The sequence below is a fragment of the Brassica napus genome, chromosome C4, assembly GCF_020379485.1.
Source record: "Brassica napus cultivar Da-Ae chromosome C4, Da-Ae, whole genome shotgun sequence".
NCBI classification, from domain to species: domain Eukaryota; kingdom Viridiplantae; phylum Streptophyta; class Magnoliopsida; order Brassicales; family Brassicaceae; genus Brassica; species Brassica napus.
Genome location: NC_063447.1, coordinates 6,303,339 through 6,329,209, shown reverse-complemented (window position 1 = coordinate 6,329,209; position 25,871 = coordinate 6,303,339). Strand labels below are relative to the sequence as shown.

The following is a 25,871-nucleotide window of genomic DNA, read 5'->3' as shown; positions in this document are numbered from 1 at the left end:
TGCACAGTTGGAGTGGAGGCATAAACAATTAAATATGGAGGAATAAACAATTAACTATGGAGGCAACATATTTGTAATTCATAAAGTTCATAACAATACAACACATTAGTACATAGTCTCATAAGGGTTAACAACATTAGTACGACTAAGACAAAGAGCATGACACCAACACAAACTTCCTAAACCAGACCTAGTAATGTTGTTAACACCAACATCACTTCCCTCCGATCACCAGACCAAGTACCACTAATACAAAGAGCATGACACCAACACAAACTTCAAACTCAATTTTTAAAGTAAACGACTTCTTTGCTAAGTCAGAAACTAAGTTCTCTAGCCTAACCACCTTTTCCTCAGACTCAAAGTTACTCATTAAGGTAAGGTTATCTACCTTTTCCTCCAACTGCAGAATGTGTTTATCCCTCCCCCTCATCTCCTCCATCACCGCGTCGTCCCAAAACTTCCAGACATGGCAATCGCCATCATCCACATTCTTGCAGGTGTATACCCTCCTCCCCGGATCGTTTTTTGATGTAGCTAGAATTGGTGCATCACCACAATAGCAAACCTGGGGGAATCCAAACTCCACCTCAGGTTGTGGAGGATACTGCGTAGGGTACTGAGACGGCTCAGGATACTTCAACTCCAACTCAGCTTGGTCACGACCAATAAGCTCTTCTGTCTCGTTGTACCCACTATCAGCTTGATCCCCACCATAGTGTGATGAATCTGAAGGCTGGCTGTAACTATATCGGCCCATTTTTACGAATTAAACCTGCAAAAAAAAATTGAAAGTAAGTCAATAGTAGCCTTAAGATGATAGACAAGTATATCAAATGTCGAAAATACATTTTTTTAAGAACTACCAAGCAGAAAAACATTTAGGTAAATACATTTACTACACATGGGAACTACCAACACATTTCATGAAATACAAACATAGTAACTAGTTCAGGAAATACAAACAGATATCTCAGCAACAGATAGTCAGAAATACTGAGCGAACAGCTTGTTCTTGACAATCTCTTCAGCCTTGCTTAGTGGTCCTGTCTTGGCTAACAGTGTGTCTAAAATGGCAAGCTTTGACAGTCTCTCTTTCATCTCCATCACAGTAGTAACATCAGCAAGAGACTTTCCTTGACCCACCTTCCTTCTTGCTTTAGCCGCTTTGACACCTTCAGGCCGGACCTCTTCATCACCAACAGTGGTGCTTGAGGTCACTGAACATTCCTCTCCAGCTTTTCGCTTTTAACTCCCAGTGGGTTTAGTGGGTTTAGGAGTGTTAAGACTGAGCCATTTCTGCTCAAACCTCAACACGCACCACGCATACTCAAGATTGAATTTTCTCTTGTGATCAGCGTAGTAGATATCATAAGCCATCTTGAGGACGTCAGTCTCGCTCTGACCAGAAGTTATCTGTCTCTCCGCTGCCGATTAAGCACCGCAAAATTTGTTGGTGATGTCATTAATCTTCTGCCACCTCTGCTTAATATGGAGCCACTCTCTTGGTTCACCACTCTCTTTAGCATGTGGAGTAGATTCATAGTACTCAGCAACACGTTTCCAGAACGTCCCTGATTTTTGTTCATTCCCAACCACTGCATCCTTAGATGTGTTGAGCCAAGCACTTATGACGACCTCGTCATCAGCTGGAGTCCATTGCCTTCTCTCCTTAGAGGCAAGTGCTGGGTCTTCACGTTTAGGTGGACCGTCAGGTTGTTGTGAACTATAAGGAGGTATCTCGGATGGATACTGAGTAGAAGGATAACTTCCATACTGAAAGTTTTGGCTATGGAGAAGATAGCTATAACTAGGGGACTCACTATAGGGATTCAATGGATTCCTTGAATCCATTTCGATTAGAAGGACAGGAATAGAAAAGAAAGATACGTGAGAGAAAGAAGAGAGTAAGGGATAACCACAACAAGAATTAAACTTGTTGCGGCTATTTAAAGAAATTTGAGAGAACAACCATCAGAGAGCTTAAATGTTTCTCTAACAATCAACTACCAGGGTCTAATCAATATTTATTACTCGGAAAATAAAGAATCAAAGCAAACAAGTAAGTAAATATGATACACATTAGTTACTTATACTCGTTACACATAACTAATCAATATTTATTACTCTTTCGAAACTAACTACAAAACCAAGCAAACTAACTACAAAACTTTGCCAAGTAACACTCCTTCGAAACCAAACTAAGTAAAAAAGTCAGTACAACGTTTTCATTAAATGTCGAAACCTACTTACTTCAATTTACACACCAACTAAAACAACACATGTCAATGATGAAGCCAATGTATCTAAAACAACAAGTATAGAATCAAAATTCAGTATAGATCACAACATATAACGTGGCTCTCCATCAACTATACAATCAAAATTCAGTTCACTAATCAATCAAGTATAGAACTCAAAATTCAGTTCACTAATCAATCAAGCATATTTTTTAACTGAAGTTCACTAATCAATCAAGCATATTTTTTTATCTAAAGTTCCCTAATCAATCAAGTATACGAAAAATTCACTAAAAAACTTCTGCTTTACAATCAAAAACACAGATCACTATACAATCATATACAACCAAAAGGCGAATCACCAATCTATTTGTTTAAATGATTCCTCTATATAGCTAACGGAGGACGGAGAAAGAAGACAAACCTGTTGGTGACGGCGGCAGAGATGGTTTCCAACCGGAGAAAGAAGAGAGGCGAGATGGACGAGAATAGACGACGGCGGCGGAAGTACCCGTCCACAGCGAGAGAAGGACGAGACGATGAAACCCTAAACCCAAACTCCGCGGACCTTGATCAAACCCAAAGCATGCAAAATATTAGAAACAAGTAATCGATAATCCCAGAATTATATCCACAAAATCGATACGAGAGAGAGAGACAGAGAAGAGGGAGACGGAGAGAGAGTAATACGAACCTGGTGCAGATTCGATGCCGAGATTAAACGATCGATCGATGTGGACCGATGATTCTTCACTTCCAGCGAATCGCCATCTACGGATCGAGAGAGAGAGAGAAGAGGGAGACGGAGAGAATATATCCAGAGCAAAACGACGAGACCCTTTACCCTTCACAAAACGTATCATAGAATGACACGTGACAGAAGAACGAAGTCAAAAAACTTCTTATCTAAAAATCGTCTCCTTCATTTAACTGGACTTTATATTTAATTTTGGGCCAATATTGGGTAAGGATCGCCCATAAGAAGTGTTCAAATGTCTTGATAATGTTGCTCTTAGTAGCTTTGTGGAGTCCTACCACCTTTCGCGCCGGTTCTTGGCTTTGGGTATAGTAGTTGTGTTTTACACTCTGTTCTTCGTTGTTGTGTTGTAGATTGTTGTCTTCCGCTACTTGTAACTCTCTGTAATCTCTGTAAAACACTCGAAAATGGTAATACAATCTTAACATGTTTACCAAAAAAAAAAAAAAAAATTTGTACGGGTCACAAGTCCGAGCAAGTTTGGACCAAACATTGGAGACTTTCTACCCTTTGAGGTCTTGAAGACGAGAGACGTGATCACGTCCGTGGCATATAGATCCACTTTCTTGTAGCTTCCCTCCACCGATATGATGTGTTCGTCCGGATATTGAACTTCAAACTATATGTGTGAAAACTATATCACTTAATTATTCGATGATCAGCATATAAAAAGACACGAAAAAAAATGTATAGTTGACCTCTAAATGAAACTATTGACGTAAAATTAAGAATGTGAATTTTTTTGAAAAAATGGCAATGGAGAACCTCTTTAGGGTGTTGACTTTCTGTCCCATATTCACGTGTTACTACTTCACCGTCGAACTTCACGTAGTCGAATTTGATGTAAGTGATACGTGAGAGATCTTGCCCAACATATACTTTTCGTACACCTTCGTATACATCATCGTCCCATTCACTTCCTCCTTCACCACCGCATGTTGCTAACTTCCGGTACATCCTCGCCATAGATCCTATAAAATTACAAAATACTATTTTTTTCTTTTACGTATCCATCATATTAATTTATACTTAATGATAGTAAAATAGTACGTATGTCACTAAATATTGGTACTCTATATATATATATATTATCGGTTTATTAAAATCAATGGCGATATATGTATATTTTATAATATCATGCAAACGCAAGAGCTCCACGCAGCGACCTGAAAACGTATTACTTTCTTACTGTTTGGATCGGATATCCCATCACGTACACTAAAATACCCACTCTCAAGCAAGAACAGAAATAGAACTTTCATATAAAAATGAGAGGCTTTGTTTCATGTTTCCAAATGAATACAAAAGTAAGATTATATACAAAAACTAATGAGATTAAAAGCATAAGTTTACAAAACTAAAATATTGTATGTATAGTTCTAATTTGCAGAAACAAAACAAAGCTTCTTACAACATGTTTTGGAATGACTTCTAAAAAATTGCTGGCTTCACAAAAAAATGTAAAAGGGATAATCAAATATGTGTGAGTTACAAAAGAATGTTAAACATATTATATAATCTACTTCAAAATCAAAGAGGGGAAGAGAGATAATAACCAGTAAATTGTTGAGCTCTGATTGGGAATGAAAGTGATGAATCTGAGTGAAGGTGATGAAAATGTGTGTATTTATTTACATTGGCAGACAAGTTTTGTTCCATTTTATTTATTTTGTATTTTGTCGTCTTGTTTCCATCAATCATCTCTAATTAGTATAATTTGTTAAACTCGTGAAACACGAGAGACGGCTACAACAAAATTCAATAATTAAATTTAGATAAGTCCATAATAAGCCAAATATAATAGCATATCACTTCTCAAATGCAGATATAAAATGGTCTTAGACTTTTAGCACAATAAAAACACTAAAAAAACCCATCAAAATAGTTACAACAACAACAATAATGCAACTCCCTTAACACTAGAATCTTCGATTTACTTTTCAAATTTAGAAATATAATATTTCTTTTGTTATTCAAAAGAAAAAACATAATATTTATTTTGCTTCTGTCTTTTTCTTTTTTTTTTACGTCGAACGGTCATTCTATTACTCAAGCTTGAGGTGGTCTGGGTAACCAGACTGGAATAGAACAACCAATGAAAAGTAACTCTCTACGAAAGCTCCTAGCAGTCTTAGCTAAAAAATCAGGAAGCTGACTGCGTACTCGTGGTACATGGGTGATTTTGAAATCCGGAAAACAAATCTGCAGCGTCTCTATCTTCTCCAGCTCTGTCGCAAATCTTGGCCACTCATGGGGTTCATTTATCATTGCAATCAGCTCATTGCAGTCAGTTCCAAAGCTCTGGCACGGCGAGTGTTGAAGCATGTTCTCCATCGCCCATCGCAGCGCTTCTACCTCCGAATGCAGCGCTGATTCACATCGAGTGAAGTTTCGTGTTCCCATAAGTTGTATGTTCTCCCTACTATCCATCCAGACCCATCCACATCCACTAAAGCGGTCAGAAGCTGTCCAAGATCCATCTAGTAGACAGATATTATTGCTTTTGTCTTTATGAAAACAGATTATTATATTTTATATTTCTTTCTGGACAATTAATTTTTTAAAAAATTAGTGACTCTCCAAATGCATTTTTGTATGCCAAAAATGAGATTTTACTCCAAAAGAAAACTTCTTACCAACTTTACAACCAAAGAATGATATTCTTCCATTTTATGTTTCGAATGACTTAATGACGACATTGAGAAAAGCTTTGGCTTATGATAGGTTTCTTCCGCCGATCGGGGAAAACAAGCACAAGCTGCATGAAAGCAAAAGTCGCAAAGGAAGAACATACTTCAAATTATGAACATCCATAATGAACTTTTCATGAATAGAAGAACATACTCAAATTAAAGGAATTAGTTGGAAAGACAAATTACATTTTAAAGGTCGCAAAGGAACAATAATATCAGAAAATAAAGATAATATGCACACCAATCTCTTATTGAAAGTTTTTAATACATAAAAGAACACACACCAATCTTTTAATGAAAGTTTTTTTATTCATAAAAGAACACACACCAATCTCTTAATTGAAACTTTTGATAATTTAGTCGACACGACTGGCTGGTTTTACTAGCCGATGCTGATACGCATGGAAGAGATTTTAAGAAAGCAAATAAAATCGGCAGATCGTCCCTTGAACCCGGTGATTGATGGGCTTCACAATGATCAAAGGCCCAAAGTAACACGTAAGCCCAATCCACGTATTTAATCAGACTGCGTCATTTGACAATGTCTTTTTTTCTGTTTCTATTTCCTGCAAATAAGCAAGTGGGTTGTTTATCCACGTTTCCATTTTCTTTGTGATTCCAAGTTTGTAGGAGTTGTACTCCACGTTTCTTTTATCTTCCAGTTGTAGGAGTTGAACTCCGGTATTTATATCAATGAAAAACCCAAAAAGAGGCAATGATTAATTGCCCAAAAACAAAGTCTCGAGCTTTAACTGTTGTTGTTCTGTTCTTAAGGCTTTGACAACAATCAAAGCTATCAATTGGTATCAGAGCTCGGCTCATGGTTCCAGTTTTTATTTTAATTTTTTCCCCTGTGTTCTTTCACCAAATCGATCCACCAACTATGGGTACCACAAAGGAGCGTCTTGAAGCTTTGGAGTCAGGACTAGGACTTGTCCAAGATGAGCTGCAAAAGCTCTCAGTCGGCATGAATGACAAGTTTGAAGGCATGGATTCAAAGTACCAAACCATCGAGACGTCTATGGCGTGCATACTCGAGCTTCTTGCTCAAAACGGCAGCGGCGAATCCAGTACTCGTGCAGTCCACCAAATTCCCGTACCTTTGTCCCCACTGAACCCACAACCAGAACATAACCCACCACCTCCCCCTAATCCACAAACAGAAAACAACGCACCGTTGCATCCACCTCAATACCCACCACTCAATCTTCCACAACCATTATGACACATCAAACTGAACTTTCCACGCTTCAATGGAGGTGATCCTACTGAATGGCTCAGTAAGGCCAAACAATATTTTGCATATCAAGGTGTGCCACGAGCCCAAAAAGTCAGTTTTGCATCCTATCATCTTACTGAGGAGGCCAATGAGTGGTGGTTGGCCACTTCTAAGGCTCTCGGCATTGACCCAAACAATGCACCATGGGAGACGTTTCAGGAGGAGCTCTGGAACCGCTTTGGTCCAACTGAAGGAGAGAACTTTCATGAGGCTCTTTCCAAAATCAAACAAACTGGTACTTTGCGTGAGTACCAACGTGACTTTGAGAGATTGATGAACAAGGTTGACAACTGGTCTGAGAAAGCACTAGTAGGTTCCTACTTAGGTGGCTTACACGCTTCAATCGCAGACCACATTCGCATGTTTTCTCCCGACACCCTGAAATCCGTAATCAACTTAGCGCGTTTACGTGATGATCAATTACAGCGCCAAAGTCAAAGAAGATCCTTCTCCAACCACAACGCCACCTCCGCTACAAACCAGAATGGACTCTCTCCAGCTTGTGACCAACCTTCGCCGGCACCGAAGAGGTTGAATTGGGATGAGATGAAACGTAAGCGTAGTCTTGGTCTATGTTTCAGCTGTGATGAAAGGTATACACCAGGGCACATATGTCGCACTTCCCAATTGTTGCTCATGGAAGGCGAAGATGTAGATGACGATGATGATGATGAGGAGACGACGATGGAGCTTGAGGACAAGCTCACTTTAGGAGGGCGGGGTAATGATGGGCTTCACAATGATCAAAGGCCCAAAGTAACACGTAAGCCCAATCCACGTATATAATCAGACTGCGTCGTTTGACAATGTCTTCTTTTCTGTTTCTATTTCCTGCAAATAAGCAAGTGGGTTGTTTATCCACGTTTCCATTTTCTTTGTGATTCCAAGTTTGTAGGAGTTGTACTCCACATTTCTTTTATCTTCCAGTTGTAGGAGTTGAACTCCAGTATTTATATCAATGAAAAACCCAAAAATAGGCAATGATTAATTGCCCAAAAACAAAGTCTCGAGCTTTAACTGTTGATGTTCTGTTCTTAAGGCTTTGACAACAATCAAAGCTATCAGTGATCTTGTGATTTTTCGCCCCTAGCAAGACCTTCTCACCGGCATCCATTCCAAACAGAGCTGACTCTCGTTTGTTCGTCTTGAACCGAAGAGAAGCCACCTTTGGATATGGTGTGCCCGCCATAGCTATGTAGGAGACTTCCACGGCCGTGAGGTATTCACCATCCTCAAGCACAAACTGCAAAGGCTCAAAAATAAACAAAGATAGTAAGTGTAAATAATATAGGGAAGTAGCTGAAACAAAAACTCTTGTCATTGTTTGATAAAATTGACCTCTTTAGCTCCGAGTGATGTCATCTTCCCATGGCCATCACCAGATACCAGTTCATTGCCTTTAATGTATTCGAACTTGAGAAACGATACACCTTCGTCATATAATCCTATTTGTATCTTCTTTACACAGTCGTAGTCACCATCATCCCATGTATCTACTATCCCCGGAATCGATGCAGTAGGAGTAGGAGACGTTAGAACATTTTCAAAATAAGCTCCAAGAGCATCAATAGCTTCACCTTCCTTTCCATGGAATCCGACAAGACTATAGCCAGTTTTCACTAGCATAAACTTCTTGCCCACCTCATAGCCAAAGATTGATGTTCTACCCTTTGATGTTTCCAACTTAATCGAGGTAATGACGGTATTACGAAATAGCTTCGGTTTATCATTGGTTGCTTCCACCGATTGGATGTATTCATTCGGGAAATCAATCACAAACTGCAACAAACAAGAAGATTGTGTTGCAAAAAAATCCAAATACATGGATCTAGCTACAAGAATAGAGAACCGGTATGGAAGGTTTGTAGGATATATTTCATAATATTACAGACATCTCACATCCGAAATTGGAAAGGGTTTAAGTAATATATAAAATAAATACACTAATATGTTTATAACCAATTGATTTTAGATTGAAATTCTATCTAATTCAATATGTTATCAAAAACCCGACCTATGTTATCCAACCGATTTTAAATAATATAATTGAAAGTGGTAATCACATCTAACTTAATATATACTACTACAAATAATCCTCAATTGAAAATTTTGAAAAAATGGCCTAACTTTTTTTGTTGGTTTATTGAAAAACCTAAGAAAATTGGGTCGTTATAACAATCACTCTTTCTAAAACTAGTAACCATATGGCTTTTCAGAAAGAAAAGATCACCAACGATTGGTATACCTAAGTTTTTGTTGTTATACTAGTTCACTATTAATCGAGTTTATATCTAACATGACCTATAATATTGAGAATTTTTGAGCCAGTAGTGTATGTATGAGACCTAGTAGAAAAAAACCTCAGATAGTGTTTCTCCTTTCACCCCATGGTGACGTGTCTCTGACCTCCCACCTTTCACGTATTCAAACTCTAAATAAGTGATACGACAATCATCTTGACAAATACGCAGCGTCCTAAGAGCAACATTATCGCCGGGCCTTAACTGAGTCCTTAGGTAAATTGGGCCGAAATTTAAATAAAAAGACGGAAATTAGAGCAACACGGACTTTAATTAAGGTGTTTTCGACATGGTCCTTACTTCCACCTGGCAGCATAAGATTGGGTGCGGAAGTCGTGTAGGGCAAAGTCGCGTAGAGGTCTCCAAATCAGTTTTCTCCTTCACCCGATTCTCTCTCGACGGCGACGGCGAAACTTCTCGACAGCTTGTCCGGTGATTTCTCTCTCGACGGCGAAACCGCTCCGTTCGCTCACTCGAAACCGATCTATTCTCTCATCCAAACTTCTCCGTTGTTTCCAATCTAAACGGTATGTGTTCCTCCTCTGTTATGAGTTTAATTTTTTTTTTTCGTTATGAGATATAGAGGATGTCCTTGTTATTATCGATCTACGAACTCCGCATAGATTGCATGCTAACTTGAGGTCCAGTAGTTGTTATTGTCAGATTGCATGTTAACTTGATGTTTGTTAGATTCGCTGATGATATGATTGGCGTCTATTGTAGTTCGTCTGTTCTGAGGCTAGTGGCTTTTTTTTTGTTCTGTTATGAGTTATATATGATGTCCTTGTTATTGTCGATGATATGAATGTCGTTTCTGATTGTATGAATGATATGAATGTTGTTTCTGATTTTTTTTCTCGCTTATTTGTTGTGATGATATGAATGTCGTTTCTGATTGTATGAATGATATGAATGTCGTTTCTGATTTTTTTTTTCTCTCTTATTTGTTGTGATGATATGAATGTCGTTTCTGATTGTATGGTTTGTGTTTGAGTAAATCGAATTGAGGTCGAGTAGTTGTTATTGTTAGATTGCATGGTAACTTGTAGTTTGTTAGATTCGCTGATGTTATGATTACCGTCTCACATAGTTCGTCTGTTGTAGTTCTCGATCAAATCTTTAACTCTTTAATCAACAAGAACACCCATCTCACATTCAATTGAGCTATGGTCTATCATTTTGTTAGATTTGCCGAATACAGGTAGTGGTTAGTTGTTTTTGATTTGACTGTTGTGGTTAATGCTAAAATGAATTGAGAAGGCAACCAAATCCTGTTTTGTGCTAGATAGTTGGTAAAATGAATTGACAAGGCAAGAAGTCAAATTTGGTTGGAACCAAATCGTATTTGAATTTAATGGAAAGTAACTAAGATGAATTGCGTAGTCTGGTTGTATTGAAGTTAGTCTGAAACCAAAACCCCTTTAAATTTAATGAAATTGTAAACGAGACTTGATAGCTTTGTAGTTGTGTAATGTCTAATAACTTCTGATTAGACTTTGGTAGATAATGGTTAGGTGTTTGTAACTTATTACTTGTTACAGTTTCTCCTATTTAATACCAACCATCATTCATTCTTTCATATAATCTCCCTAATCTTCTTTCTGTCCTCTAAAACCCGTAATCATTTCTCTATCTCCTTCCCTTCTCTGTTCTTCTTGCTATGGATTCAAGGAATCCATATAGTCAGCGTTCAAGTTATGTAGCCCTTCTTAACAGTCAACAAGAAAACTTTCGTTATGGAAATTTTCCTTCTACTGTGAACTTTGGAGCCTCAGAAATCCCTCCTTTCAGTTCCCAACAATCTGAGGCTCCAGCTCAACCTGAAGCCACACCAGTGGAGCGTCGGGAGAGAAGGAAATGGACCCCATCTGATGACGAGGTTCTAATCAGCGCCTGGCTAAACACATCTAAGGATGCTGTTGTAGGAAATGATCAAAAGTCAGGGACCTTCTGGAAACGAGTAGGAGAATACTTCCCAACAAGCCCGTATGGTAGAGAGTTGTGTTTAAAGGGTGAGCATCTCCATTGTAAACAGAGGTGGCAGAAAATCAATGATCTGACGAACAAGTTATGTGCCGCATACGCTGCTGCAGAGAGACAAAATTGCAGCGTTCAGAATGACAATGACGTTTTAAAGGTGTCTCATGACATCTTCTACTCTGATCACAACTTGAAGTTTAACGTTGAGCATGCGTGGTGTGTGTTGAGGTATGAGCAGAAATGGATAAACCTGAACACTCCTAAAGCTAGTGGCAGTTCAAAGAGAAAATGTGGTGAGGGCGGTTCCCAATCTTCAAGCACCACTGTTGGTGACCATGAGATCCGGCCTGAAGGTATCAAGGCTGCAAAAGCAAGAAGGAATAATGCTCAAGGGAAGGCTCTTTCTGATTATAAGAGCATGTGGGAGCTGAAGATGGAAGATTTGGCGATGAAGGAGAAACTGTCAAAGCTGGCCATATTGGACACTCTCCTTGCTAAAAAGAAACCACTTAGTGAGACTGAAGAAGCTGTGAAGAATAAACTCCTGGCCGAGTATTTCTAACTATGTTTCTAGTGTATAATGACTATGTTTGTACTTCATGCTTCTTATTTCTGATGAATGTTCTTCCTTGCTTGTTTCTTTGATGTACCTCCTGCTTTATTAATGAATGTGATGTTCCTGTTTTCTTCGTGCTTCTGTCATAATTTATTATGTTCATGTTTCTAATATTTCATGCTTCTGTCATAACTTATTAATATTTTTTGTTTCATGTTTCTAACTTATTGTGTAATATTATCTTATTTCTAACTATGTTTCTAGTGTATAATGACTATGTAATTTTTTTTCTTGTGTGGAAACAAATGGGACAAGAGTTATAGCTATACACAACCTTCTGAGTCGGAGCAGTATGGTTTAGGCTCAGCAGACAGTGGCTACAGCCAAACAGAAGCTGATATTCTGCTGTACCAAGCTGAGATTAGCTACAATAATGCCCAGCGTCTTCAGTACCCTCCGCAACCTGAGGTTAAGTTTGGATTCCCGAAGACATGCTACTGTGGTGCTGACCCTCTTGTAGCAACATCGTACACAAGAAATGATCCAGACAGAAGATACTACACCTGTGAGAATGCTGACGACGGAGAGTGCCATGTTTGGAAATGGTGGGATGTGGCGGTTATGGAGGAGATGAGAGCGATGCAAACACAGACCGGGCAGCTGGCTGAAAAGGTAGATTTCCTAACCTTCTTGAGTGACTATGAGACACAACTTAACCACTTTAAGGAACTCCATAATGACACTGAGCAGAAGCTGGTTAGACTTGAGCAGATAGTGCGTGATTTAGCTAAGAAGAAATCAAGGTTTACGCATGGCTTTGAATTCGTTGTTGGTGTAGTGGTTATTGTGTTTGTTCTAATAGGTTTGGTCCTCATTTTTAAGTAAACTGATCAAGGTGTATGTTATGTAATGATTCAGATTTTATGAAACTCGGTATTGTATCATGTTTAAACTGATCAAGTTGTATTTTTCTTATGATTAGGATTGTATGAAACTCGGGATTGTATGAAACTTATGTAATGACTCGGGATTGTATGAAACTTATGTAATGGCTCGGGTATTGTATCATGTCTAATAACTTATGAAACTGATGTATGATTATATTTTCGATCCGTTGTATGATTATATTTTTTCCCATATGTCTATTTCATGTGCCAAGAAGAGAAGTTTATATTGCCTGATCACATGTATTTGTTTGTTTGTTCGACAAGAAGAGAAAATATAAGCATCATAGGAGTGTCAGACATCTATTATCACAAGATGGATACTTTTATAAATGTAAGCATCACGGGAGTGTCAGACATCTATTATCACAAGCTCCACTTTAGGCTATAAATATGAGATATCTTCTCCCATTACAAATCATCTTCTCCCATTACAAACCGTCTCTCGAAAACATTTTCTATTTTTTTTTTCAGTTTAAATGGCATCTTCATCCCATTATCATTACCACAAAGATGATGATGCTGAGTTTGAAACACCATTTGAAGAATTTTTTGAAAACTATGCTGTTATTCCAGAACCAAAAGAGGGGAAAAACGTATTTTTATTGAGACAAAACGGTAAGAAGGCCACAATAAACTCTGGAATGATTATTTTAGTGAGACGCCAACATACCCTCACAATTTATTCCGGACACGGTTTCGAATGAACAAATCATTGTTCATGCGTATTGTGCATCGTCTTTCCACAAAAGTATAGTATTTTCAACCAACAGAAGATGCAGTCGGACGGTCTGGTCTATCACCACTTCAAAAATGTACTGCAGCAATTCTTCAATTGGCATATGGTGGTGGGGCGGATACAGTTGACGAATATGTACGACTTGGTGAAACAACAGCTCGAAAATGTTTGCACCGTTTTACTGCCGGAATAATCCACTTGTTTGGCGATGAATACCTAAGACGTTCCACACCAGAGGATCTTGAAAGACTACTCCATATTGGCGAACAACGTGGATTCCCCGGGATGGTTGGAAATATTGACTGTATGCATTGGGAGTGGAAGAATTGCCCCACCTCTTGGAAAGGAATGTATTCTCGAGGAACCGAAAAGCCAACTATTGTGTTGGAGGCGGTAGCTTCATATGACCTCTGGATATGACACACATTTTTTGGAGCTCCAGGTACAATGAACGATCTTAATATTCTTGATAGATCACCTGTATTTGATGACATTATTAACGGAATAGCTCCGGAAGTCAATTTCTATGACAACGGAACGGAGTACCATTTGACTTACTATCTCACGGATGGTATTTATCCGAAATGGGTGACTTTTATTCAATCTATCCGACTACCACAGGGTCCGAAAAATTCTTTATTTGCTAAAACCCAAGAAGCTGTGCGAAAAGATGTTGAGCGTGCATTTGGAGTCCTCCAAGCTAGATTTGCCGTTGTCAAAAATCCATCTGATTTATGGGATAAAAAGAAAATAGCAAATATTATGAGAGCATGCATCATACTCCATAATATGATTGTGGAAGATGAATGAGATTCATTCACTCAGTATGATGTTTTCGAATTTCAACAAGGAGAAGATGTGTATCTTACATATTCCGTCAATATGGCTACAAATCTCGGGAATACAATTGATCGTCGAACAAAAATTCGAAACAAACAAGCCCATAAGCAACTAAAAAATGATTTGATTGAAAATATATGGGCTAAATTTGGATATCTTCCAAATAACATATAATTTATAAGTTTCTATGAATTGAATAAAATGTTTGTTTGCTTTAATTTATGATGTTTGTAATTTTTTTTTTTTTTAACTTTGTTATTTCCTTATGTTTTCAATTTTAATATTATATGTTTTATTTTAAACTTATCTTTTATATGTCATTACTTATTAAAAATAAACAATTAATTTACTAAGAAGCAACAAAAAGTCCAACCAATAATCTACACTTTTGGGATTGTTTCTTAGCTTTGTTTCTTACCATACAAATAATTATAAATTAACCTAAGGACTCAAAAATTAGTCCTACCAATAATGTTGCTCTAACTCCGTCGACAAAACATACGAATTGGGACGACGAAAATATTAACTCAAAAGTTTGTACAATTCAGTTCAACAAGCCAATATTTCAGCTACAAGTTGATATTAACTGAATTAACTAATCTGAATGATAATATAGATGTGATTAGGCCTGGGCAAAATAACCGGAACCGAAGAACCGAACAGGAACCGAACCGAAATACCCGAAACCAGAACCGGACCAATACCCTCAAATATCCAAACGGTTTCTATATTTTTATATCCGAAATAACCAAACCGAACCGGAACCGAACCGAGAACCGAACGGGTACCCGAATATATAAAAATATTAATTATATATATATATAACATCACTAAATATATATTTTTAATTTAAAATTCTATTAAAAGTATTTGAAAATAGTTGAGGATAACTAAATTATTATAAAGTATCCAAACTACCCAAAAGTATCCGAAACTATCCGGATAGTTTTATCCGAAATATCCAAAGTAATCCGAAATATCCAAATTTTTTATCTAAATCATCCTAATTATTTGATATTTTACCTTAAATAACCAATATTTTATCCAAATTATCCGAACTACCCGAACTATCCGAACCCAAACCGGATCCAAATGAGAACCGAACTTTTTCCGGATATTTTCCGGTTCCTATATTTACTATCCGAACCGAACCGAACCCGAAACTATCCGAACCGAACCGAACCGAAAATAGGTCAAGTACTAAATGGATCTTCTAGCCCATATCCGAACTACCCGAGACCCGAAATACCCGAACTGAACCGAACCGATACCCGAAATGCCCAGGCCTAGATGTGATGTTACAAGATTTATCAGAGTTAAAGCTCTGATAAGTCACAAGACTCATAACCTCGAAGTGATTCGTTCAAACTTCATCAGTGATATATTTAGCCAAACGTAAGTTAAAAACCAATATAAAATTAAATATACCTTCAAAATACTTTATATCCATTACTATGATTTTTATTTTGAAAAAAATAACAAATCATTGTTTTTCCTTTTTTCTTTGGAACAAAACATTGTTTTCCTCTTTTGCTGGTTTTTTCGCCGAGAAAAAGGCTAAAAGGCTTTATAACCCACCCGACTGGGATTGACAAAAAGAAAAACAATCCGACCGGGAAAACCCGAACCAGTCTAACCCGACCCGACCCGAGAGCACTAATATACACCGTAAAAATTGATTGATAATCTTCTTCGACTCCGGCACAAAATTGATAATTGTTTCTTTTCGGCCAGATTATCTCCGTCTTCTTCTGTACTCTCGATAGATTTTGAATCTCCCTTTGTTGCGCCCTATCCTTGCTTTTATATTTTGTTGTTTATTTCTTTTTTGTGTGTGTGTTGGTTCTATTCGTTTCTGTTTTGTATTGATCTCAAATCCTGCTCTACGTTTACTATTCCAATTCGATTCTCCCCACCGGAACCTAGACGAAGAAGAGGAGAATCACCGGTAAAAATTGTTCCTGCTTTTCTTTAAAATCTATTTAGGGCTTTTCTATGGTTTTTAATTTGCGTTAGAAAGTGATGAGTTTGATTGTATGATGCAGGAGGGTGTGTATGTGTATGATAGAATGAATCAAGGAGGAAACACTCAGACCGTGGCTCCACTTGACCCTAACTCCATTGAGGTAAAAGCTAAACTTTTTCAATTCACAGAATCACTCCTTTTATGTGCAAAAAACAAAAGGTGATACTTTTGTGCATTGGGTCTTAGAATATTATCTGCCTTCGTGTTGCTTGCTTGCTGGATTGAATTGGTATTTTTGGTGGTTTTTAGTTTTGATGATTTGGTTCATCATTGGGGACATTGTGGGCCAGAAGAACGTGACTTTTTTTGGGCTGTGGTTTTACCATTAACAAAAACAACTCAAAGATTAAATGTATTTTTGGTGGTACAGCAAATTATATTAAGAGCTTAAGGCATTTTAGCTGTTGTTGGTCACTCACTCACTGCATGAACTTTCGCGACTGTTATGTTTTAGGTTTCTTTTAGCAATCTCAAGTTGTAGATATAGTCTTGATTTGGAATGACTTGTTGTTTGTCTATATATATGATTCTTCTCAACCTTAGACACTTTTTTTGTTGTGGTGGATAAGTATTCAGTTTTGCCACTTGCTAACGCTTTTTTCTTCTCACAGAAACGATATGGTGTTGATGGAAGCCAAGTGCAGATATCTCCGTATCAATACTCAATTGGGTCTGATGGTTCCTCGTGGACAGCACATACGGTGGTGGACAATCAGGTTGTGCAGAATGGGAACTATTCAAATTCAAACTATTACCATCCACCACAGCCTACAGTGCCTAATGTGCAAGAAACACCGGATAATGCACCCTTCACTATCTCATCGACGGCGTCTGGAACCGCAAACGTGGCTCAGGATTATAGTGGATACACGCCATACCAGACCTCTGCTAATCCACCACAAAACTACTCAAACACGGGATATTCCAATTACTACAGTGGCTACCAACAGCAGCAGCAGCAACCAAGCCAGTCAGGGGCGTATCAAAACACAGGTGCTCCTTATCAGCCTATTTCCTCATTTCAGAATCCAGGATCTTATCCTGCTGCGACTGCAAGTTATTCTGGAACTTACTACAATCCTCCTGATTATCAGACTAATGGAGGTTACCAAACCACAAATTATAACAACCAATCTGCTGGAGGTTGTTACCCAAGTGCAAACTACAGCAATCAGACTAATACACCAAACCAGGGAAACTATACAGCAAACCCTTATCAGAATTATACTCCTGACGCTGCTAACACTTATAGCTCTACTGTTTCAACCACGACACCTGTACATTATCAGCAGAACTACCAACAGTGGCCAGCTTATTACAGTCAAACAGAAGTCCCTTGTGCCCCGGGCACGGAAAAGTTGTCTGCCACTAGTGCAGTTAGTCAGAGCTTTCCTGTTCCTGGTGTGACTAATGAAACGCCTGCTTCAAATGTGCAGCCTGCTCCTTCTTATGCTCAACCTTGGAGGCAGGAAACCAACTTATCCCAGCCATCTTCTCAACAGGTTGAGATTTTTTTTACCTTCATGAGGAGTATAGCAAATTTGTGTTCTTAATCTTTTTTTTAATGAGTTTCTGATGCTTTGACTGTGGCTTATTTGTGTTCTTAAGCTTATCAATGCTGATAAAATATTTGAAAATTGTTTGTGTGTTTAGACATGGTCACTGATTGCTTTCTTTCACGGTAGTCTTTTTTTTTATCAGAAAACTAAGTAGTCATGTTTTTTTATTCTTTCAGCCTGCTGCAGCCGTGAGTGCCTCTAATGATGCTTACTGGAAGCATCAAACACCAAATCAGCAAGCTCATTACCCCGTTCCTCCACAAAATCATTACCAGAGTCCTCTGGAGACGAAACCCTTATATGAGACCCCCTTTCAGGGTCATCAGAGAGCTACATATCCTCAAGGAATGAACTCACAGTCTTCAGTTCATCAGGCACCGTTAGGTTATCGCCAGCCTACTCAGACTACACCGTCAGTGGATGCTCAAAGGGTAAGCAAAGTACAGATTCCAACTAACCCTAGAATTGCTTCAAACTTTCCATCAGGTTATACCAAAATGGATAAAGGTAGTTCAGCAGCTGGGCTAACCCAGTCACCTGCATATGTTAGTGTTTCAATGCCAAAGCCGAAAGGCCATGCCACTGCTGTGCCTGAGGTAAGGCCCCTTTATCAATTCTTGATACCTAGCAAGTGAAGTAGATATTAAATGTTGGCTACTATAAATCGTTTTATTCAGTAAGTTCTCTCTGTTTTAATTGACATCGGAAACAAATAATCTTGTTGCTTTTAGCCTGGAACCTTACCGAAATCGCTCTGTGGGTTTGTCGAGAGGGCTTTTGCACGCTGCAAAGATGACAAAGAAAAGGCATCTTGCCAGGCTGCCCTGAAGAAGGTAAACGTTAGTAAGAGTTGTGGACGCATGGATATTACACTATTTTAGCATGATTTCTAGTCACTCATTGTGATCATCTTAATGTTAATGCCATATTTGAATGAACCTCTTCGACTTAATCTTCCGAGTAGCTGTGTAGTATGGTTAAGAAATCAATTTGCGGTTATTAGAATACTGTGTAATATTGGATTGCTCTGCTTGCTGATACTTATATTTGTATTCTAGGTCATCACCGAAGCTAGGGATGATGGTTCTCTTCATACTCGGGATTGGGATACAGAGCCTCTCTCAACCGTCCTTAACACAGATATGACTAACACTGAGTATGGCCCTGTTTTCCTTCCTTACCTCCAGCATGCATGATCCATAACTTTCGTTATTCTTTATTATATGTTTGGAACATTAATTCATATGGTTTGCTACTAAGTTTTACACTGCGCTGCAGGTCGAGCTCCACTCTTATATCTTCGTTACAAAATAAGAGCCCAACAAAACGACCCAAAAGTAGATGGGAGCCGTTTGTGGAAAAACCATTTGTCAAATCAGCTTTAACTTTCAGCAGTGGTGTTAAGTTTGGAGGTTGGAATCAGCAAAATCAAAATAACAAAAAGGTTAACATTCTTGCCTTGTTAATTGTGAAGGGCTGCTGCTGCTGGACACACTGATGATTGTACTTTTATTTATGTCTCAAGTCAATGTGTATTTAGCTATTAGAAATTCTCTGATGGGTTCTGATTTAAACTTTTTGCAGAGCTTTGAGAGTTTTCAAAAGGCGGATGCTGTCACTGACTCCAAGCCCACTTACTCTTGGCAAAACTCCAAGCCCGCTTACGCTTGGCAAAATTCTGCAAAAAAGAGTTTCCAACGGCCTGTGAAGCGACAGCGTTTTTCTGGTGGTGCAGCTAATGCCATTGATGATGAGGCATCTAGTGATAGTGACAAGGATTCGACACCAAGCGCCATGTCATTTGCTACTTCTGCCGAAGAAACGAAGCGGCGTGATAGTCGTTCCAAGCGTTTTGAGAAAGTTCAAGGGCACAGCCGAAGGAACGATATTCCTAAACCTATGAATGTCGGAAATTTACATTCTAGAAGAGGCACTGCATTGAGACTTGGGGAAGATTTTGATGAGAGTGGCTGCAGATCTGTGGAAGACATTGATTGGAATGCACTAACTGTTAAAGGAACTTGCCAGGAAATTGAGAAACGTTATTTCCGCCTCACTTCTGCACCGGATCCTTCCGCCGTAAGTATCACTATATCTTGTACCTAGTAATCTTTTCGACATGACTGATGGTTTTGATTGGCTTTATTGGTAAACACAGGTAAGACCAGAGGATGTGCTGGAAAAAGCTCTGTTAATGGTACAGGATTCTCAAAAGAATTATCTTTATAAGTGTGATCAGCTAAAATCCATTCGCCAAGACCTCACAGTACAGCGGATACACAATCATTTAACAGTGAAGGTATATTACTTAATTCAATTTGATTTTGAGGGTTCTTGCACGTAGGATCCAGTGAGCAGGTTTATGATGGTTTCATGTTCATTTTCTATTTCAGGTCTATGAAACACATGCTAGATTGGCTTTGGAAGCTGGGGATTTACCTGAGTACAATCAGGTTGGTACGCTTGCATAAATTGTCCATATTGCAGAATAGTAATCATTCAGATTTTGTCGATGTCTAGATCTGATTCGCATTGAAAACAGTTTGTGAATTTTCTCTTAATCGAATGAGTACTAACCACTGCTAGAATCAAGTCTTGTAGAATACATCTACTGTATATTCCTGAGGAGAGACTTAACCTAAATCTTAGGGTATTTGTAGTCTTGCTGAATTGGTTTTTGTTGTTTTTTACAGTGCCTATCACAGTTGAAAATCCTTTATGCTGAAGGTATAGAAGGATGCTCTCTGGAATTTGCTGCGTACAGTCTTCTCTATATTACGTTACACTCTAACAACAACCGAGAACTTCTATCATCTATGTCCAGGTTAGTGCTTTTAGATTACCTTCTCTGCGTTATGTTTACGCATAGACACTTCATGAGAAACTTTGATAAATTGAAGTTTCGTGGGAAAATCAGAATAATGTTTGCTAACTGGATTTAACGAATGTTCACTTCACCTGTCGTATAGTTTTTTTATACATATCTTCCTACCAATGTGAAGAGGTTACTCTTTTTAATTGGGTTTGTATCCATGAGACTCAGAAATTTTATGATCTCTGATTTTTTTCTTCTGTAGATTATCCAAAGAAGCTAAGAAGGATGAAGCAGTTAGACATGCTCTCTCAGTTCGTGGAGCTGTTACATCAGGAAATTATGTTATGTTCTTCAGACTCTACAAGACTGCGCCAAACATGAATAGCTTCCTCATGGGTGGGAAACATATCATCTACGAAAACTCTTTTCATATGTTTGAACAGTTTTGGATGACATTTTTCATGTTTTATTTGCAGATCTCTATGTGGAGAAGATGCGTTATAAGGCAGTGACTTTTATGTCTCGGAGTTGTCGTCCTACAATCCCGGTTTCATACATAGCCCAAGTGTTGGGGTTTACTAATACTTTAAGCGAAGGTACTGGTGAAAAGGAGACGAATGGTGTGGAGGTGTGTTCTGAATGGCTGAAAGCCCATGGTGCTAGCCTCATAGCTGACAGTAACGGAGATATGCTTCTTGATACCAAGGTAAGTCTTCTTTTCAATTTGCCATAACGTTTTTGGTTGAGACATGGGTTTCACTTTGATTCAAAGCCATATAAATATTGACTTCCTTATTCTCAAGATATGGATGAGGACGGAACTTTTGTTTTGCTCCATGCAGGTGTCAACAACAAACCTCTTCATGCCAGAACCTGAAGATGCTGTTGCTCATGGAGATAAAAATCTAGATGTCAATGATTTTTTTACTCGCACATCATGAAAAATATTAATGTTTGTTCATCACAATGTTTGATCTTTAAGGAGGACAAAGAAGATAATCAAGACTCTCTCGCATCATCATCGGCTTATACCACATATAGTCTCAGACTCTCAGGTATGACAGTTAAGGTTTATAATAATACTTCATAGATGTATAAACGTTCGAAAGAAGAGAATCAAATGTGTTTCTAATTCGTTTTTGTGAATGTAAAAAAATCCTTATTCTTTATAAAGACTTCGAAAAGGAATAAATGAAAGATAATCTTATATATATATATATATTTAAACGATTCAAGGAATTACAAATAGAAAATACAAGTATGTTTTGATTCGGGCCTCTGAGCGTTCTTCTTTACTCTTCATCACCTCCTCTTGTTCTTGCTTCCAAGCAACAAACAGAAGTAAAACAAAGCCCTAAAAAAGAACCCAAAAGCTACCGTGATAAGCAAGCAATTCCATTTACTCAACTGAGTCACTCCTTGCTGCGTCAGAATATCCGCACCGGTTGTCAGACACGTCGAGCTAGATATCGTCGTCCCGAGCGACCGGCTCACCGAATCAAGCAGCCTTAGCTTCATCCCATCCGGCAACACCCCTAACGGAGTGTTGTCGAAAATCTGAACTCCTCTTACAAAGCACTTGGTCGCGTCAGAGAACTCGTTCTGCAAAACCGCCTCGTACGGGTACTTCACTAGAGACATGTAATGAAACCAGATCCAGTAATCTGGTATACGGTTTCTGTTTATGAAGAATCCACTGAATAGCAAGAAGTAAGCTAAAATAGCCACGACGATTGTGTAACCTAACATCACATGCGGAACGATCCCTGATAGAAACGTGACGAAGGAGCTACCTGACCAGAAGGAAGCTAATATGATCAAACAATAAAACAGAAAGCCCATTGGGCCTCCGTCTAACCCCACGGCCCAAAACGTCGTCGCGGCGAAAGCTACTGAGAGGAAGATGAGCGACGGGAAGGAGACGATGGCGTGAGAGAGAACGTAGGAGGATCTCCGGTACGCGTTGTAAGCCGTTTCTCTCATGAAGATGTAACGCTCCTGGAGGAAGACGGGGAGAGCTTCGGCGCAGGTGTAGAACATCGTCGACATCGCGAATGCGAAGAATCCTAGCCGCTCTTGCACGCCTTTCGGAGAGTTATCGATTCTCCAAAACACGGTGGCGAGGATGAATCCGGTGATAACGACGGAGGCGAGTCTGATTCCGAATAGCTCCGGTTGTCTACGCGAGTTTAGCATCGATCGTTTCGATAGAGTTAAGATCTCGATCCAGATCGAGTTCGCGAACGCAGGTACGGTTAAGGTAGTTGCCGCGGTGGCGGTTGAGATCGCGGCGGATTCTCCGCCGGAGACTAGCTTACCTCTGCTGATACTCGCGGCGATCGCTTCTTTTAACGTTAGATTCGGGTACGGCGACGGCGGAGGAGTCAGCGGCGGCTGACGGTTACTCTCTTTCTTCATCTCTTGCCATTTTTTGTTAAACTCGACTAATCCTCTCGTTCCTCCGGCGGATCCTTCAAGCTCGCGGATGAGATCCAACGCGAACTCGGTTCGATTCTCGTTCTCCGGTATCGGACTCCCGAACTCCGCGAAGAAGCGCGGGAGACTCCCCGGAGAACCGCTGAACACGGTGTGGCCACGTGACAAGAAAATTAACCGGTTAAGCAAACCGAGAACACGATGACTCGGTTGATGAATCGACATAATTACGATACTGCCACTCTGAGCAATCCTCTTCAACACTTTCACCACCATGTAGGCACTCGTGGAGTCCAAACCTGACGTAGGCTCGTCGAGGAAGAGAAGAATCGGGTCGTGGATGATATCAATCCCGATCGAGACACGTCTCCTTTCTCCACCGGAGATTCCACGGTGACCTTCGTCTCCGATGATAGTTTTAGCAGCGTTCTTGATTCCTAACTGTTCAATCAAAGCTTGAACGCGAAGCTTCTTCTTAGACTTAGGTAAGCTCCTAGGGAGACGAAACTCGGCAGCGAACATTAAGGTTTCTTCGACGGTGAGCATGGGGAAGAGGAGGTCGTCTTGCATCACGTAAGCTGAGATCACTTTGAGGGTACGTGACTGGAGAGTCTCTCCGTTTAGCTTCACCGCTCCTTTCAAGCTTCCTTTAGCTATACGGTTCGCTAACGCGTCGATTAGCGTTGATTTTCCCGAGCCGCTAGCTCCGAGCACGGCCATGATCTCTCCGTCTCGTGTCTCGCCGGAGATGTTGTTGAGGAGGGTTTTGGTGCTGGGGGTTACGGTTTGAGCTATCTCGGGGTCCTCTGTTTTACGACGTGGGATGAGGTCGCGGAAGGTGAGTTTCTGACGGATAGAGACGTTGTAAGTGAGGTTGTCGAAGGAGAGTACGAAGGGGACAGTGCGCATGAGGTCATCGTCGTTGTCTCGGTTGAAAGATTCGTGAACTGGAGTCTCGTCTCCAATGGCTAGTTTGCGGACATCACTGACGTTCTTCAGGAGTTGTCCTAATGTGGAGTCGGAAACAGAGGAGATTGAGTTGAGCTCCATGGAGTAGAACTGCTGCGTACCATCATCATCATCAGCTGCTACGATACGAGCCATACTTGCTAAAATGATTAAAACTTTTTAATTCAGATTAAACGACCTCAAAACAGACCCATTGAATCTTTACTTGAGCTGCAAGAAATGCTTGAAGAATTTTGGATTGTATGAAATAGATGAAAAGTGGTACGCAAGTGTTTGTTCTTTAGTTAATCTGGGAGTTCTGTAGTATATGTCTCAATTTATGTATCTTATATATAAGCGAGAGATGCGTGAAGAGACGTGTGTGTATGTGTGAAGACACGAAGGCTTGATGTGAAAAAATGTTAAAAAAGTCTGTGAGCTTCTCTGTGAGTTTGCATGGGAAAGGTGTGTTAGGTTTTTATTTTGACTGTTTGGACGTAAATGCGTTTTCGATTTATTGTTTTTTTTTAATAATAGGAAGGTGAAGAGCCGACCTATGAAATCTAAAGTTCCCAAAACTGGTAATACCAAATACAAAGAAGGAACGGTGGGCACATGCCACTTGACAATCGATTTTATTGACTTTGGGAATTAGCCAATTAGGTAAAGGGTGTTTGTTGATCTAACATAGGCATGGGACAAGGACTTTCGTGTGTGTGTTTCCCATACTTGGCTCAGTTAATGCTCTTATTATTCTACTTATTTTTCATATTTGGGTGAATGTTCAATTTCTGTATATACTGTAACAAAAAATAAATAAAGTTACAAGTACAGGAAGATTAGATTAACTGTTTTCCATAAGAAATTGGAAGCAATTTATAAAGAGCCTTGCAAAAGGCGTACATCATTGATTTAAAGTTATTAAGATCATATATATGGTCCATTAACTGGGGCTTCTAGTTCATGTGGTATAGGGCTCACGGCTGTGAGTTCCGCCACCTGGGTTCGAAACCCGGCCACTGGGGAATTCACATGCGGAACCCCAGCACCCGAGACCGAAGACCGTTCGCGGTGAGTCACATGGTGACGCTCTGGTAGCGTTCTTGCTCACTTCGGTTTCTAGTCTGGACCACCACGGTGGGGCCAGGACATTCGGTTATCAAAAAAAAAAAAAAAATGGTCCATACCCTAGTTAGAATAATCTCAAGTATGCCGTGTTCTTAATTGCGTTTTAGGTAGTTGACAAGAAAATCTCGTTAGGTAAATAAAGCGATTTTTAAAAAAAGTGAAAATGACAAACTTTCTACTATCTTAGTCACAGCTTGAAATAGATGATTGATGAAGTAGTTAAAAAACGAAAACTTATCCAAACAACAAGTCATGCAAAGTTGATGCCCACTTGTGAACGGATTGTGTGTGTATGAAATAGTATTAGTATATGTACAAGAGGATCTAGGCATGTAGACTGATGTTTTATATTGGTCTATCTAAAAGTCGGTCCAATCAAAATCAAAAACTTAATCCATAATAAAATGGCTACAAGACTAGCTAGCTAGGCTACTTCACTTGCCGAACTTAATGAAAAGCCTAACTAAATGCCGGAAAAATGTTCAGCAGCACATGCAGCAAAGTTTGATCGAGTCAAGTGATCAGGGTAAAATAAAAAGGTTCGGGACAAGTCTTTTTATGGATGTTAGAGAATAGAGATGTCTCTCCTCAACGCTAATTTTTTTTTCTTTACATCAGATATCTTATCATG

General features: G+C 39.3%; 4 protein-coding genes across 5 annotated transcripts; 1 reads left to right on the top strand and 3 right to left on the bottom strand.

Moving 5' to 3' along the window:
- Nucleotides 1-987: 987 nt before the first annotated feature.
- On the bottom strand, nt 988-1,854 carry LOC125585756 (glutathione S-transferase T2-like). Its single transcript, XM_048755402.1, has 3 exons — nt 1,515-1,854; nt 1,290-1,427; nt 988-1,220 (listed from the first exon to the last, which is right to left on the bottom strand). The coding sequence occupies exons 1-3, from the start codon at nt 1,852-1,854 to the stop codon at nt 988-990; spliced, it is 711 nt and encodes a 236-aa protein (XP_048611359.1).
- A 5,901-nt stretch (nt 1,855-7,755) lies between these two features.
- LOC125585755 (jacalin-related lectin 23-like) lies at nt 7,756-8,863 on the bottom strand. The gene is made up of 4 exons (XM_048755401.1): nt 8,858-8,863; nt 8,308-8,748; nt 8,066-8,212; nt 7,756-7,800 (listed from the first exon to the last, which is right to left on the bottom strand). The coding sequence occupies exons 1-4, from the start codon at nt 8,861-8,863 to the stop codon at nt 7,756-7,758; spliced, it is 639 nt and encodes a 212-aa protein (XP_048611358.1).
- Nucleotides 8,864-15,992: 7,129 nt separating this feature from the next.
- LOC125585074 (SAC3 family protein A-like) lies at nt 15,993-21,939 on the top strand. Of its 2 annotated transcripts, XM_048753451.1 has the most exons (15): nt 15,996-16,276; nt 16,374-16,454; nt 16,966-17,347; nt 17,449-17,856; nt 18,090-18,509; nt 18,645-18,746; nt 18,972-19,069; nt 19,192-19,357; nt 19,498-19,992; nt 20,072-20,212; nt 20,307-20,366; nt 20,607-20,737; nt 20,991-21,124; nt 21,205-21,434; nt 21,571-21,939. In XM_048753451.1, exons 3-15 carry the CDS (start codon nt 16,973-16,975, stop codon nt 21,667-21,669), a joined length of 2,859 nt encoding a protein of 952 aa, XP_048609408.1. In that variant the 5' UTR covers nt 15,996-16,276; nt 16,374-16,454; nt 16,966-16,972; the 3' UTR covers nt 21,670-21,939. The 2 variants fall into 2 exon arrangements, with proteins under 2 accessions (XP_048609407.1, XP_048609408.1); XM_048753450.1 differs by having other exon boundaries at nt 15,993-16,276; nt 16,966-17,856.
- Nucleotides 21,917-24,586, bottom strand: LOC106450997 (ABC transporter G family member 1). The gene has a single exon (XM_013892841.3). It carries the CDS (start codon nt 24,266-24,268, stop codon nt 22,031-22,033), a length of 2,238 nt encoding a protein of 745 aa, XP_013748295.2. The 5' UTR covers nt 24,269-24,586; the 3' UTR covers nt 21,917-22,030.
- Nucleotides 24,587-25,871: the final 1,285 nt, after the last annotated feature.